The following is a 16,556-nucleotide window of genomic DNA, read 5'->3' as shown; positions in this document are numbered from 1 at the left end:
ACGTCAACCCGCAGCGGCTTGCATCTGACGGAAAACCTATAGACGGAACACAACCATTAATGAAATGACAAATGTGTTCTTGTCGACGAGAGACGCGCGCGCACGGTCGTCGTATGGGCTTTCTGCGGAAATCGAATATTTAACACCACGATTTTCGAGCCATTTGACTCGAGAAGCATTCAATGATTTTACTATAGCTAATGTCCATATTGTGGCGCCAACATGACGACTAGCCACTGAAAGCTGAAACGGAAAACCAATTAAACTTAGAAGCACAAACTTTTCAGTAGTAAAAGCAAACGCTCTTTATTCTTCAAAATTAAAATTGCATCAAATTGCAAATGTCATATAATACAAAAATTATTTAATCTATGCGAGTAATATTGAAATCTTACTACTTAAAGTTTATGAAAAATTATTTTGTTATATTCTTATAAATTTATTAATTCTTGTTAGATTAATTTCTCTATATGTGCATAGGTATAAAGATATTTGGTTGCTTGGTCAATAAGACAAGGCTTATTGACCAAGCAACCAAAAATCATAGAAGTTTAAATTTAATTGGTTTTTCTTCTTGGCTTTTCAATTATTATGTCTGTCGCTGCGGATTACTTCTTCATTTAACCTCGTTTGATAAATTGAACAATAAGATGAAAGATGTAATAACCCCGATGTAATTTCAGGTGAACTGCCAGCCGCTGTGCACGACGGGAACGGAGTTTCAAGAGCATTCCTTAATCTTTGGTTGGTTCACCTGACGATGAGCTATGTCTTTACCAGATGACAGTATTAAGGTAAGCACAGACTTTAATAAAATACAGAAAGTTATCAAATTTCCGCAGCACTTTCTTTTTTGAAAAAAATAACGAACTGTATATTGTGTCAAAAAATAACAAATTGTATATTATGTCATCGGATAATAAAGTAATAATTTTGTATAATATATATGATCATATATATGAAAGAAGTAATTTACGATATCTACAACGAATATCAAAATCCTTGAGCTTAACAGATTCTTTGATCACTTTGAAGATAATAATTTATTTTGACTTTGGTAAAATTCAAATTTCATAGCCCATTAAATTTACATAAGATGCAGTTGCAATCTGCGTCTGTGCATAAGAGATTTGACTTACATTAGTTTAAGTTTGTTGATATTAAATTTATGATCCATTTGTAATATAAGCATCTGACATATTTTTAAATATTGATTAATTATTTGTGAAAGAATTAAGTATTATTTTCCGCTTTTACGTTTAAACATTAACCGTGAAAAGGTAAAATTCAGGTATCAGTAAAAAAATGAAAAATGTGGAAAGTTAACTTTTCCATTTAAAATTATCAGTATAGTGAGAGTGTGAACAATATCATAAGCTTTAGATGCTAAAAATGACTCTACAGATTGTTAAATAATATCCCGATAATCCACTGCGGCGAGATTGGCATCGAAATTCGTTTGAAAGTAACGCATAGCACACAACGCTGTGTTGAAAATCGCCGTGATTAGCTTTCGCTATAAAATTACAGTGCCGCATTTATTACAATCGTTGTAAAGTTCCTTTGTGAATTGAACTTTGTATTTTCATAATTATTAATGCTTTAATATCAAAAAACGTCTTAGGTAATTATCGATAATAACGCTTTCCTCGAAAATCTTCGTTAGACATTTACAATTTCCTTTAATCTAATCGAATTTATCACCCTTGTCTCGTGGTTACTTTTTTCGCATCCTGGACATATTCTTTGCGTCCACGATACAAGCTGTTTTATTTTTCCTTATCCTCACACTCCTGATTTTTTTCGTGTAGCCGCCTAATCCGAGTTTCAGATGAGTTCTCAGGAAGCTCATCGACTTATAAGAGAAGCCCGTACCAAGCGAGTTTCTGGGTTAACGCGAAATATACATCCTTCTACAAGAAGAAAAGAAAAGCAGAAGGATCACCGTGACTTCCTAGCGATATCGAAACCCTTATACTATATCGAACTAACCGAACGTTATTTTGAATAACTTGAGAAACAGATTCTACTTCAAAAAGATTTAGTTGAAAGACGAAAGAGATTATTTTTTTCTTTTGAAAATTTTGAAGTTTGTATAAAAAATTAAATATATATCTATTACTTTAAGGCAATATTTTTATTATACAAAATTTGAACATTTTGTTTCGATTGCATACTTTTTCACGAAATGTTATAATAAAAATTTATTATAATAAAAGTCATCAAATTATGTAATGGTATGAATCGTATAAATACAAACATGGTATTTAACTATAATATTTTTCTGATTATATTGTATACTTAATTTTTATATGAAATGAAATTAAATAAATGAAAAAATAATTTAACAAAATTTAAATGAATTCACTTGCTTTCTTATGCTATAGATAGTGATGTCTATCTGTATCAAGCATATTTCTATAACATGCTAATGTACAATTGCATTTTATTTGCTATTTGATGATTTTTCAATTCTTCTAAAGTTTTTCGATTAATTACATAATTGTCAATTAAAGATAAACGATATTAATAAATAACTTTCTCTATATTAATTTTGAACACGAATATGTCTTATCACTTATTAATGAAATTACGTGATGGGATTGCCAGTAGTTATTGGATATTTGAGTTAAGTAATCGAATATTTTATTAGTTTTTTCTTACATTTTATGTGTCTGATTACACAAAATGCTAATTTACTTAAAAGCTGACTAACTAGAATACATCAAAATCCGATAATGTTTTTAGAAGGTATTGTTAAAATGGTCAATGTAGCATTCTACTAATATAAATAATCGTATTTCAACTTTCGATAAATTTTCAAGTAAAATGTTTTACAAAATCTCATCATAAAAAAATATGTTTTGCTTTATATAATTACAACAGTTGGAAACATGTAAGCTGTTTTATTTCGAAAGTTATGTAAATCCGATTAGGAAAGTTGTTTTGAAATACGTCATAACTTTGTATTTCTGTGTAACTGTGTTCTGCATAATTACGAAATGTTTTAAAAGCAGACTTTAACCAAGATGTTAAAATAAACAGGTCAGATATAATGACCCACTTGAATAAAATTTGCACGCACGAATTTACATTTTAATGAGTAATTCTAATTTTTATCTATTTTGTCACATATAAGAACTCTAGATTATATTAATGTAAAAATTCGTAATTTAAGCTAACATTTATTATTGATGATTCTGCCTCGTGTTAAATAATTTCCAAATTAAATTCCATGTTGAAGTAGACACTTGTTATATTATTCGTAAGGTGTTTCGCAATTATTTCCATTTCATTTCAATATAATTATAAATAACATTAATTTATTGCATCAAGAAATAATTAAATATATCAGTTCTCTAATCTACTTCAATTTTAATATTATGAATTCAAATGAGATTGGTATTTGTAATTCGTGTTGTAGTTTATATATATATTGAAATATTTATAATACAATAAAACTCTGCTCTATTTTTTTACAAAATTAAATTTAAAAAATTTTAGTAAACGCTGGTATTTGCTTTAAATATTATAATATATACAAATATTTTTTGTTTGAATGAATTTATTACGTTGTTTATTTATTCCTTAATATTTCTTGTTAAATAAATTTTATTGACCTTCATATTTTTTGTTAATTTATTTTAAATAATCAGTATTTAAACATGCTAATCTATTTTATAATAATTTAGAACTTTCTAAATATTAAGAGTATATTATTAAAAGTAATAAAGGCATTTATTTTCTTTTTAATTATTATATTTCGATTACGTATCTCTTTTCTGCATACAAAAAGTAGAGATAGGGAAAGAAAGAAATTAAAACCATATAAAACAGATTGATAGAATAAATTGATTTAACTTGCATAAACTTTATTTGTTAATTATCATTATTTCCTCCACATTAAATATAATATAATTTAATTCAATGAAATTCAATTTAATTTAATGTACATAACTAGATCAGACTCTTTTTATATCAAAATTGATACATAAAGAAATATGAGAATAATTTTACGCATAATATATTATATTCTTTATCAACTATTTTAACAAATAATTTATTTAAAAGAGACAAATAAACCACTATATTTTGAATTGAAAACTTTGCTGAGAAAGGATTGATTAATCTATAAATATATTTGTGTATTATTATACATATTGTTGTATATATTATACATATAAACAAAGCATATGAATTCTATTAAGAACTTTCCATTTAAATAAAGTAGCTCGAAAGTAGGTCTTGATTCTTGTTAACCCTTTGACGATCAGAGCTTTTTAATAACGTAACTTAGAAGATCTTATTTTCTAAGGGTTTTCGGGGTCGCTGAATTTGATTCTGGCTTCAGAATCCTAAAATTCAAATTTCAAAGTAATAATCTGATTATCATGAAACTCAGTTTTAAGAGATTCTTTGGTGTCACTGGGTTTGAATGTAGCCTGAAAATATCAAATTTCAAAAGGGTAGTATCCTCTCTGAAGGAAGATAGTGTCACAGTAATCAGAATTTGAAACTTAATTCAAGTCAATACTCACTGTTTGCATAGCACTGATGAGATACAAATAAAGCGAAACTGGAAACTTGATGTTATTCGCAATTAAAAATTCTCTAAAACACCGAATTTTGTAATAATCAAATCATTTTTTTTTAATTCTGCCCGCTATAAACCCATCATTTTTGTTTTTTACCTCAGATTCGAATAAAATACTATTAAATTACCTCATAGGTCAAGTTTCATACAAGTGAGGAGTTTATAAAATAAAAGAGGGTGACCTCAAATGAGATTGCTAGTCCACGTAAAGTTAAAAAAAGACCAACTAATTTTAAACAAATTGAAACTAAGATTTATGTTTATCTTTGATTTCACATCTGAAGTTGTATGCAACAACCAACCAATTACTGTAGGAAAAATGTATCGTATTTACAGTTCCTTTATTGCGCAACATGCCGCGCAAAACTCTGCAAACTATTTGTTATAAACTATTATTGCTCATATTCACTACACGCGACATCGACATACCGCGCGCATTACCGGACCTCCAGCTGTTGTGGGTCGAATGGAGCTTGCGGCATTGCACCACGATAATTGCAAGTATTCGCGCGTTCGCCATCGAAGCGGCGCGAGCGAGATCGCGCGACCGCGTCATAAAGTAACGTTTGCACCAGATCATCCATATCGCGGTTCCCGAATGCGTAACGTGAATTAACCGATATTCATAATTCAAGCTTTTATCGTCACCGCGTCGAATCCCCTATTGTGAAGATATAATTTCGCGATGAGCTGCGGGAGGAAACGGTGGTGAGGTAACAGGGGTTGGTTGACGCAAAAGGGAGGGGGAGAGAGTGGTTGAATGCTGCGGCATTGCCGTGTGACGGCTCCCGCGGAAACTATAGCTTATATGGTATAGTTTCCATCGCGGTATCTCACCTCTGCGCTTTCATTATCAGCCGCCATAGATCACGGCGTGAGCTCCCGTGACGTCACATCCGTCCATCCCTCATCGCAAAACATCGTTGTTGTACCCGGGGCAACACAGAACGAGAGAGGAGCATTTCTCCTCCCCTTTCAGCCTCCCCCGGCTCGCAACCTCAACCCCTCTCATCTCGGATTCCGACCGCTAGGTAACCCACGAAGCGCTCTTGTCTCTGTCACTCTTGTACGGTTTCGATCGCTCGAGCACCGACAAACCGCCGAATTAAATCCGGTGACATCCTTCACTATCACGAAGTGTGTCTGACGTCGTGTGTAATTCACCGTGTGTGCATATGACGAGAGACGTGATGCCGCACGTGGCTTTCCCGTCGCACCGAGTTACGCACGCGATCTGCAAACCGAGGTTAATACCATCGTCGAGATAGAGTCGTCGTGGAATTGTTGTCACGTATGCACGTTCTCCATATTCTCATCGGTAAACGCGCGGCTAGAATTCGATGCCAGCAGGAAATTCTTCCAGAAGCTCTATAACATAAAGTTTTACAGTTTCATTCAATGTGATCGATACTATGCGATGCGATTGCTGTGATTTTATTTAAGCTAGATAATCAGTTTCTTGAAATTCAATACATCAAGATATAAGCAACTAATATTTCTATTATGTGATTTATGTGTATAAAAACAGAAAAATGGAATAATTCCTTTATTTTTTATAGGAACACATACTCCCTCGAATTATAATATGTAATATTGCTCAAAATAAATATCAAAATAATATTAAAAATAAAAAATTTTGAATTTTAATGAATAATGGATGAGATAATAATTATTTCGTTAATGTAACATTAATAAATACATATATAAGGTCCCATCACCGCATTTCCTCTCAAAAACGTATTCTTGAGATAATTTATAGACGAAAGTTTTAATACAAAAATGTCGAAGCTGTAATAGTTTTTAAATTAATAATGATTAAAGTTGTAATTGTATTATACAATAAATTATAATTATATAATAATTATCAGATAAATAATATTATTTATTAATTTTTTATAATTAAAAATATATTAGGCATATTTTGAACAGAAGTTACGTTATTACTTCATGTGAAATATCATCATCAAGCACTGAATTGAGGCATAAAATCACAAGGCAGGTGTCCGCTATTATCCGATGACATGGGATCTGTGCATGACGTCCCACAATTTGAAAATGACGTTATGCCATGCCATTCGTTGGATATGTCATGCACACACGTAACATAAACATACATATGGCCTCACTCATTTAATTAAAAAAATATACGTATTAAATATTTTCATCGAACGAACGTGATACATTGGCAGTCTCATTTTTCAGATATATCTGCATTCCTGTTTTTTCTGCAACCAGGAAATTGCTGTTTATTTATTTACACGATTCTTTATTAGTACACTCTTATCATTTCCTGTTGAAATTTATTGAAAATTCCCTCTTTTATTACAAAAAATGTTATATTATTAGAAAATATAAATTCCGCATGTTAATTAAAATATTACGAAGTAATATAAAATTTGATAAATACATATGTTATTGCGTTAATATATATTTTGAGTTTTGTTTTATTTAATAGTCCAGTAAATGTAGTTATAATAGAATTATCTCTGCTTACAACAATTTTTTATTTTAAAATATATACATAAAATAAATTGAGCTCTCGAGATAACAAATAAATATAAATTAATTGACAGGCAATTGAGAGCAAAAAAGACGCAGTTTTAATTTTTTATTTATATATTTTGTTATCAGTATATTGTATTTATGAAATATTTAAAAAATTTGTGTAAATATATATTCAAAATTTATTTAACATTAAATAAAAAGTAGTAAATGATGAGTAAACGTGGTTGAAGTTTTATACATCATATTTCTTATATATGACTGACGAAGATCTTCATCGTTACTACTACGGCAAGAACAATATGCGAAAGAGGAGAGATCTCGAGGGTATATAAACAGCTTAAGAACTGTGATTCATCGGTTTAATCCAATTACGCAACGCCTTGCCTTATCTTAAGAGACGCAGGCCGGTTCTCAAGCAAATTTCATAAATTTTAATCGTCCGTCTCCGCCGAATCTCGCGGGTACTATTTTCCTGAAAAATAAGAGATTTTTTAAGTCTTGTCGGTAATTAATGTAATGGAATCTGCACATATATCAACAAAATTTAGAAATTTTATTTATAAATTTTTTTATGATTACTATGACTTAATTCGAAATATAGAAAATGTTGACACAAATTGACAAAGAATCTTTCGGAATTCTTGTTTTTTTAGATCAAATATTTTTATATAATATCTATTAGTTACTTTTATTGATTATTTAAACTATGTCTAGACACACAGAAAATAATAGAAGAATATATTACATTGTGAAATTAATATCTTTATAATCAATTAATTAATTTTGTATATGAAAAAAGATAAAAGGCTATAAGAGAAGAAGATTTGAGAAACCGCATTTGAAATACATTTAAAAGCTGACATCCTTTTTCTATACAAAGAGAAATTTCAAAGTTACAAATTTAAATATATTTCAAATTCTAAAATAAATGTACACATGACTAAATTGAGTATGGAAAGTTTAATAAAAAAAAGAAATGTTATTTATATTATTGTTATATAGTCTGTTCTTTACATTTTTGTTATAAAAGCGCAGTATAAAACTGTCAATTAGTACGAAACAAGTGCCAATTACCTTCCAAACTGTACAAAGCGGATTTAGCATTAAATCCTTCAATGCGTCTATTCTGACTTGTGTTTAAGCTATCAGCTGGATAACTTTGCCAGTTAAAATGTCTAGTTCCAGTATATATATATATATATATCTCGCAAACAAATTACGAAAAAAATGTTTAGAGGTAATTCCTATCGAAACCATACAATTAGCGACGACGTAACTTTTATGCCCTTGTTAAACAACGCAGTTGGGATAAAAATCTCCAATTAAAAAAATTATACTAAATTTGTTACATGAAGTAAATAAATAGTTGTAAATTCGTGTAAGATGCAGGAATATTTGGAAACATCCAGTACAGAAAAATTATTTAGAAAAATCTGTTGCGAATTTAATAATCTATTTGCATTTACATGTCGTATATAAGTAGTCATAACATATAAAATATAATTATTTAAGAAATGTATAAAACGCGCAAGTAAGAAAGGTTATTAATTCAAATAGGCAAATTTGTTAAACTAAAATTAGAGCACTTTAAAGAAGGTATTAAACTAAAAGTTAGTCATATCGCTGTATTTGATAATTGAATATACATTTTCTGTTTTTTTTTATGCAATAAATTATTTTCTTTTAATAAATTATTTTCTTTTAATACTGATTCGATAATTCAGCGCCGATTTTCTAATCATTAGAAAGAGGACTTTAATGCGGATAACACAAATTAATTTACGTTTGATTGACGTTTTATTTCCTATTCTTCAGCGTCAATTCATGCGATTAACGAACTCATCCTGCTATGAAGTATCAATAAAACACTTTAGTGGTAAATTTGACTCGAATTGCATTTCGCTTTACATGCTTGTAATCATCAACAAGCGAATTTATTGAACTTGCTGCTTCGCATTTCCACCCTGTTGACGTAATTTATAACGTTAGTTAGAGTTCAGTGTTAATCAACTGCCTTTGAGGCATCTGTTGACCTAAACGGTTCAAGTATTTATTCGATCAACCAAATGGAAATTCCCTTTGTACTTCACCTTTTACTACATACACCAGACTTACTGCATTCCTAAATACCCGAGTGTTTCCAATACTACAAAGTGGCCACAAAATTGTAATTCAAAATGTCAAATTATATCCAATTAGAGTTATTTCTATTGGTCGTCACTGTTAGTACTCAATATATCATTAATTTAACTAAGATGGAATTAAATAATTTAACTTAAAAAATGTATTAAATTTTACTCAAATTTGATTTTTTATTTATTAAGTGCCAACATTAATATGAAGGTCGTTTATTTTTAAACTAATCACAGAAATGGATTGATTTACGTTTTGACATACAAAGTGGAAGTTGAAAATAACAAAATATTAACTGACAGGATTTATCATTGCTCCTTTGATATCTACAAAAGGAACGCTAATGAAAAAGATTGAGATAATATGAATTGTTAAATGAATAAATTCTACGATCGCCAATACAGCGTATTGTATTTTGTGCAACAAGATTTAAATTGCATTCGGCTATGCCATTATCGCATGATATATTTTCCACACTCGAATTCCATGATGATTCCGTAATATAGCAAATAGCTACTGGTTCGCCTGTAATTTTCAATGATTTATTGTCCTGAATCGTGTCCTTTCAGCGGCATTCACGCCTCTTGAATTTATAAAGACTGCTATTTATCTCCTGGCACATCGTTTGTCAATAATAATTGTCTAATTGTTGGCTTATCGATTATCGAAGTGATTAACCGATTTACTGACACAAGGGGCGAGAGAAAGAGCGGCTAGGAGGTTATTTGTCAGGAGGTTTCGGCTCCAAATTAACCGGCGCTCGCGGATAAACGAATTCATCCGTTTAACGAACAAACACGGCGGCTTTCCGTATACATTCAAACGTGCAAATTCTTTTCGCCACGCTTGGCCGCAGTCCAAATAACCCAAGCGCCACGAACGGAGAATCAATAAAACTGTAAAGTGTTCATTGGATTCATTAAGAGCGTACGTACACATAAAAAAGAGCATGATTTGGGAAAAAAGAAATACGAGATGCTTTATAAGTGACGAAAGTATAATGGATATAGAACAATATAGAATGAAAGAGATAGACTTTAATTTATTTTTTATTGCGTCTCGTAATGAACAGAATATAGGAACAAGTTGCAAGTCGTTCAATTATTTTTTAATAGTTGATAATTAAATTAAATATTAAAGAATATTTCAATTATTTCTATTATTATGTAATTTCTGATTTTGTACGATACTTTTAAAAACAAAAAAAGAAGCTAATGAAACTATTATTTGTATTACTCTACAAATACGCGAATATTTAGAAATGATATTGTCTCACAATAGAATTGAATATCGGGTAGAAAAGAGTTTTAATATTTATCTAATTTATCTTTTAGTTTTAAATTTTATCTTTTAGTTTTAAATTTTGAGTGCATGAGTCAGTAATATTAATACTTTTATAAATATTTTTCTTCGAAAATTGAGAGAAAATGGTCTTGATTGCGATTGAAACGTAGAATTGTCAGTTATATTTGACGAAAGTCCGTTGACATATCGTTCTATTGTTTCCCTTGATGGAAAGAGGAATCTGAAACTCAAAAGGGAATAAAAAAAGAAAAAAAATGCACAGATACTGAATACGCTTATCGCGCTCGCGCTGACAAATCCTTTGCGACATTCGTTTGAACTATCTGTCAATCGGAAGTAAGATAAAAATGTCGAACATTTCGCAAATGCGTACCCGCTTAAAAAGCAAAAAACTCGACTCTTATGTATATATATATGTATGTACGTTGTTTGCACCGTTAGATAAGAAAAAATAACCGTGAATTGTCACAAAGAATTATTTCTGACATTTGCTTAGGTATATCGGGCGAGTTTTAACTACTTATACATTAATTGCATTGCTAATGCTTTATAATGTTATTAAAATTAAAAATTAATTGTGATATTAATATTATTATATTAATATATAATATATAGTGTAGCGTAATTCGTAAACATTAAATTATTGTAGTTATATTTGGAATATTTTATTCAGCATATCTTTTTCTATATCTTTAAAAGTTTTTAAAAATAACTCTATTGTACATTAAAAATAATAGGTCACAAAAAATAATGATTGATTTCATGAACAAGTTACAAAACATGACATTATAATTAAAAGCTATGTTAAATATTTACACATCTAATAGTTTAACATAAGATTATTATTACTTTTAAATGTATAATAATTTTAAAAATTAGCAATAAATAAAACATATAAGCCAAACTAATTATTAATGTTGATCTTTAATTATGGTATTTTAAGTGTTCATATATAAAGTCATAAAACAAAAATTTAAATTAATCTATATGATAAAAAGAATGTTACGAAAACTTTTCTTACATCGAAGAAAATTCGAGTATTCTTTAAAATTTTAACAGTCGATGTCAATATAATTTTTTATTATATGTATTTGCATCATACTTTTACACGATATCAATAAAAACATCAATATTAAATATATCAATATTAACGTATACACAATATATACGTTTCACGATGTAACCATCTGCAACCACTTTGTATATTTGTTTATCGTCTCGTTTAACCATAAAACGGTAGCAATTTTTGCAGATGTAGAATATGGAACGCATCTAGCTGTACTATTTATTCTATATATATGTATACGTAATGTAATGTATATTTTGCTACATACACAAACATTGCAGATATCTTCAAATCTCTCTACTTCTACTGATACATGCCTTGAGAAATTTCAAACAATTTTTATATTGTAGAAATCTAACAAAATAAGTTAATTTCTTATTTATCGATCAATTTTTTCGATATTTTAACGTAATCAGGACCAGTTACATATTTTTTCAAAATAATATAATTCAGGAAATTAAGTAAGAAACAATAATTAATCACATACTTTAAAAATCTAACTTCTTAAAAATTTTATTTGATATAATTTAACTCAATATAATCACGTGTTTGTAATGTTCTACATATATATAATTTTGTAATTACATTTGTAACAATTTGTTATTAAAAGGTATATGATGGGTTGTAGGGCGACCTGTGTAACATTGTCACCAATAATCTCATTCCTATTTCCGCTCACACTCATGCTGTAGTAAAACGAAATAATATCGATATTCAACAGTACTGTGAGCCGCAACGCATCGGCTTTCGTAAACCGCAGGATTTAAATATCTATTATACACTGCGGACTGCGAGCTGTTTACCCTATCTGTCGCAGCAATCGGCATTTCCGTGTGGAACCACAACCTTTTTTCCCCTCTCGTTCCAGTAACACAGCTAATCGAAATTTATTTTTGTCCCATCAGTATTATTTTCTCCGACGCAGAAAGGTGATGTGTGCGTTTGTTCGCGGAAATATTATTTTCACCAGCGCGGTGCGCAAAAATGGTTTCCACCTGCGTGGATATTGTAGATATATGAGCAACTTATTTTGCGAGCGATCTTCAGCGATGTGGAATAACGGTAGTGACGCATCGATGAACCACGAAGAATGGAACGCTGAAATTGCTTGTAGAGCTTATTAACCTATTCAATCTCGAATTACCTTTCATGTTAAAAAATCTCACTCTTTAATGTAGGTAATAATGTTATATTTAATAATATTTAAATGAACGCAAATATTCACTGAAATTTAAACATGAAATTCAAATTGAAAAATGAAGTTACATTAATTGGTTCGTTTCTTCATTTTGGCAAGCGTTTAAAATTATTTGGTATTTGCGTGAATCGGGAAATTGTACCAATAAAAAAACACATCAAAATAAAATGATTTTAATTAGGTATTATATTTTTTATAGATTTGATAACTCGCGTAATTAGTTTTATACAGATATTCTGTTTTTATTATGTGATAATTTACTTAATTCATATATCAATGATTATATCACTCTCTTACTTCAAAAGTAATCCAACTAAAAAAATTAAGTTTCCTAGAAAAGATAAAAAAAATTATTTTTCAACTTGATAGAAAAAATTATTCACTAATCAAATAATATCAGCAAAAAGAATATTTTTTAATATGATCAACTGTCATTTTTGTCATTTTTCTTTCATAATTCTTATAAAAAATCATTCTTTTTTAATTGTAACGTTATTATGTTTTTTTTTATAAAGTTCAGTTTGTTTTTAATGATTGTAGTGTAATATTTACCTTATCATAGATCTGTTCGCGTTATTTACACTTTTTGCACTAAGCATTTTCGCTTGTTTCTTTTTAGTGTCCGAATATGTATATTTCTCATTTTTAGTAAAAATTTTTGAAATTTTAAACACATAAACAGACCTTATGTTACTCAATTCATTTATAGTAATAATTAAAAGATCATGTTTCTTAAGAGTCACTTTCGAAGTAAAGGAGCGATGTATATATTATATATCGCGTTATTGTGGAAAATATTTTACATAAAATAGATGCACAGAAGAACTGAACACACATAATAACTAAAAAAATATTATATATAAATAAAACTATATATAAGTATAGATTTTTTGATAAACATATTCGTTAATATCGTCATGTATCGTTTTAAAGATCCATAATGCGATGGCTTGACATACGGATATTGATAACCTATTTGTTTACAGTAGTACACTACAGATATAATCATCAGATAATTATAATATAGAATAGTGGAGATTGTATTTCTGCATGTATCTCTGGATGTACATTTATTAACTATGAATTGAAATTAATATACAATGACCATGATAGATTACTAAACTATAAATCACAAATGTTGATAACGTTGATCAATATTATGTGTACATACATATTGTACATGAAATATTAATAGCGTGAACATAATTTTGTTCGAAGGCTATATGACTCATCCATCTCTTCAAATTTTGTAATTTATTTTTACTGATGAGAGATATTTGTAAGCACGATATATTATCTGATAATTTCTATTATTTTCGAAATGAATGTAATCATAAGGTTTCTTCAAAAAGAAATAATCATGAATATAAGGATTAATCAAAGTTATTAATTGGAACATCAATTTACTATCGACGTTGTGCAAATTATTTTATCACGCATAAATGCAAGCGATGAATCGTGATCGGCGCAAAATCGTGCTCGACATATTCGGTAATCGTGCAAGGATTAACGCGATACGCGGCTTCCACACGGCATGTAAAATGAATAATTAATATATTCAAATGAAACGTACTTAAACTATACAGCGCTACTCATCCACCGCCACCCTCTCACCATCCTAATACGTAATTCGCATCCACCATGTGAGCGAATATAGGTAACATCCTCGCACCCACATTACCATCGATCGCGTAAACAGCGGTTTTCGCGACCAAATCTCCGGCAAAGGGAACGGATAAGGGAAATAACCTTTTCTGTGAGTCAAATGCGCCGAGCCAGACTATGGTAATACGATCTTTTTTTTTTCTCACGAAGGTTCGCCCGGAGTACACGGTTTGTACCCGGGGGGAAGCAAATGATTGCATCGCAAGATAGGCGAAGATGGAGTAAGCGATACACTGTGTAAAATGGTGTTTCTTCTAAAAGCTACACCATGCAACTCATTTAAATATTACCATATCAGTTTTTATGCATAGATTTTTTATCAAACTTCAAATTTAATTTTCTTACAAAGAATATGTCAAAATATTGGTACTTCTTATGTCGTAAATTATTAAAATTGACTTTACAAAAATGAAATTTCAACAGTATAAATAGATAATAGATTTTATTGCAATGTTATTTTTATATTTTTATTGTTGAAACTTTTTTACTCTTATCTTGTTTATAAGAATAGTGTCAAAAATTTACAAATAAAAAGAAGACATGGGATTATATACTTACAAATTACTTACTTGTTAGAATATTCCGGTATTTCTTTTGATTTATATTATTCATTTACTCAAGAAACATTAGCTTTAAATTGATAAAAAAATCTATCCATAAAAGAAAATGGCGCCGTGTTGTTCATATTTAATTATATTATAATAATTGTGTTGTTTATTTGTGAGTAACATAATTAAATTTTATTAACATTATTTTGACTTGCTTGATTTTTTTTGAAAAAAAAATATTTATATATTATATATGTATGTATAATATATAAATATTTCTTTATAATAAAATAATCAATTAAGAATTAAGTGGATAATATAAATTATATTCATTTTTTTTATTGATTTGAATAATTTTACTATTTCTGGCATATCTTATTTAATAATAAAAACACAAATCGTTTTGTTACAGATTACTCCAATAACTTCTGAATTCTCAATCCGGATGCATTCACAGATCAGGAAAATTTTTGACGGGCGTGGACAGATGCAACGATGCAACTCAGTGCAATGATTGTATATTCTTCATCGTATTACTCATTATCACTTCAATTGATGATCAGCCGATGCACGTAAAAATGCATCGCGTGATTAGAACTTGTTTCTACCAACCAATAAACATACGATTTTTCGCGTTGCAATGTTAGTGGTGCAAAACGCATGTTCGTGCGAGTATGTAATTTCCAAGAGCTTGAAAATTGAAAACTCGTAGTGAGATTCCGATGTGAGTTGAACAATAGATGAAAATTAAGACGGGCACTCTCAAGGATCTCGAAAGGATGGCGGATAGAAGAGTCTTTATTGAAACAAAAATTTACTAAAGTGGGCCACTAGTGTACAGATTATTAATTTACTTTCATCAAGATAAATCAAGAAAAACTGTGCGAAGATTTCGTCGTCCTTTGCTCATCGCTGTCTAATGGTGAGGAATATTCGCGTGTTGATAAGCTAAGGCGGGTGCTGTGATGGTGAAGCCAATGGCAGATTGCACAATATATGATCCTCCAGAACTTTATCTACGAAAGAGCTCTTCTTACGAAGCAAATTTTTATTTCCACAAAAGCTGTGACGTCATCCCGGTGAGATGAATTTCTTTTCATGATATTCTAAAGCGGAGTACGCTGTTACATTGTTAAAAATGTTGTAATAATAATAATTCATGGTTTATTGTAAGTTCAATTATTACAAAGTACAATGTTAAAGTACTGAACAAATTGTGTATGATACATAAATTTTTTTAAGTAATATGAATTTTTTAAATATTCTCACTATTTAATATACATATATTATTATATGTTCCATATATCAAAATTCATTATGCTTTTTAATTTGTGAACTTGAACTAATATGGCTTACGTGAATTAATTTGAAGAACTATGTTATGTTCAGTTTAGATTATAAAATACTTTCTTCATTTGAGAAAATATTCACCTGAGGTTTTTACTGTATACATCACGTTAGTTTTTATTGTAAGCGTTATTTCAGAAAAGAAAAGGTTCGGCAAGTAGAACAGTGCTGAGTATCAGCAAATATCGTGACAAG

The 16,556-nt window shown here is 29.5% G+C and overlaps 1 protein-coding gene across 3 annotated transcripts in view; it reads left to right on the top strand.

Annotated features, from left to right (window-relative positions):
- Nucleotides 1–15,906, top strand: part of LOC108764139 (uncharacterized) — a 267,965-nt gene extending 252,059 nt beyond the window's left edge. For all 3 annotated transcript variants that reach the window (XM_018512209.1, XM_018512211.1, XM_018512210.1), the window contains exons 10-11: nt 684–794; nt 15,427–15,906. In XM_018512209.1, coding sequence (XP_018367711.1) covers nt 684–784 — 101 coding nt within the window. In that variant the 3' untranslated portion in view covers nt 785–794; nt 15,427–15,906. The remainder of the gene's footprint in view (nt 1–683; nt 795–15,426) is intronic.
- The last annotated feature ends 650 nt before the right edge of the window (nt 15,907–16,556 follow it).

The sequence above is a fragment of the Trachymyrmex cornetzi genome, unplaced genomic scaffold (assembly GCF_001594075.2).
Source record: "Trachymyrmex cornetzi isolate Tcor2-1 unplaced genomic scaffold, Tcor1.1 scaffold396, whole genome shotgun sequence".
Taxonomy (NCBI): Eukaryota; Metazoa; Arthropoda; class Insecta; order Hymenoptera; family Formicidae; genus Trachymyrmex; species Trachymyrmex cornetzi.
The sequence above is the reverse complement of the archived record's forward strand: the minus strand, read 5'-3'. Positions and strand labels throughout refer to the sequence as shown.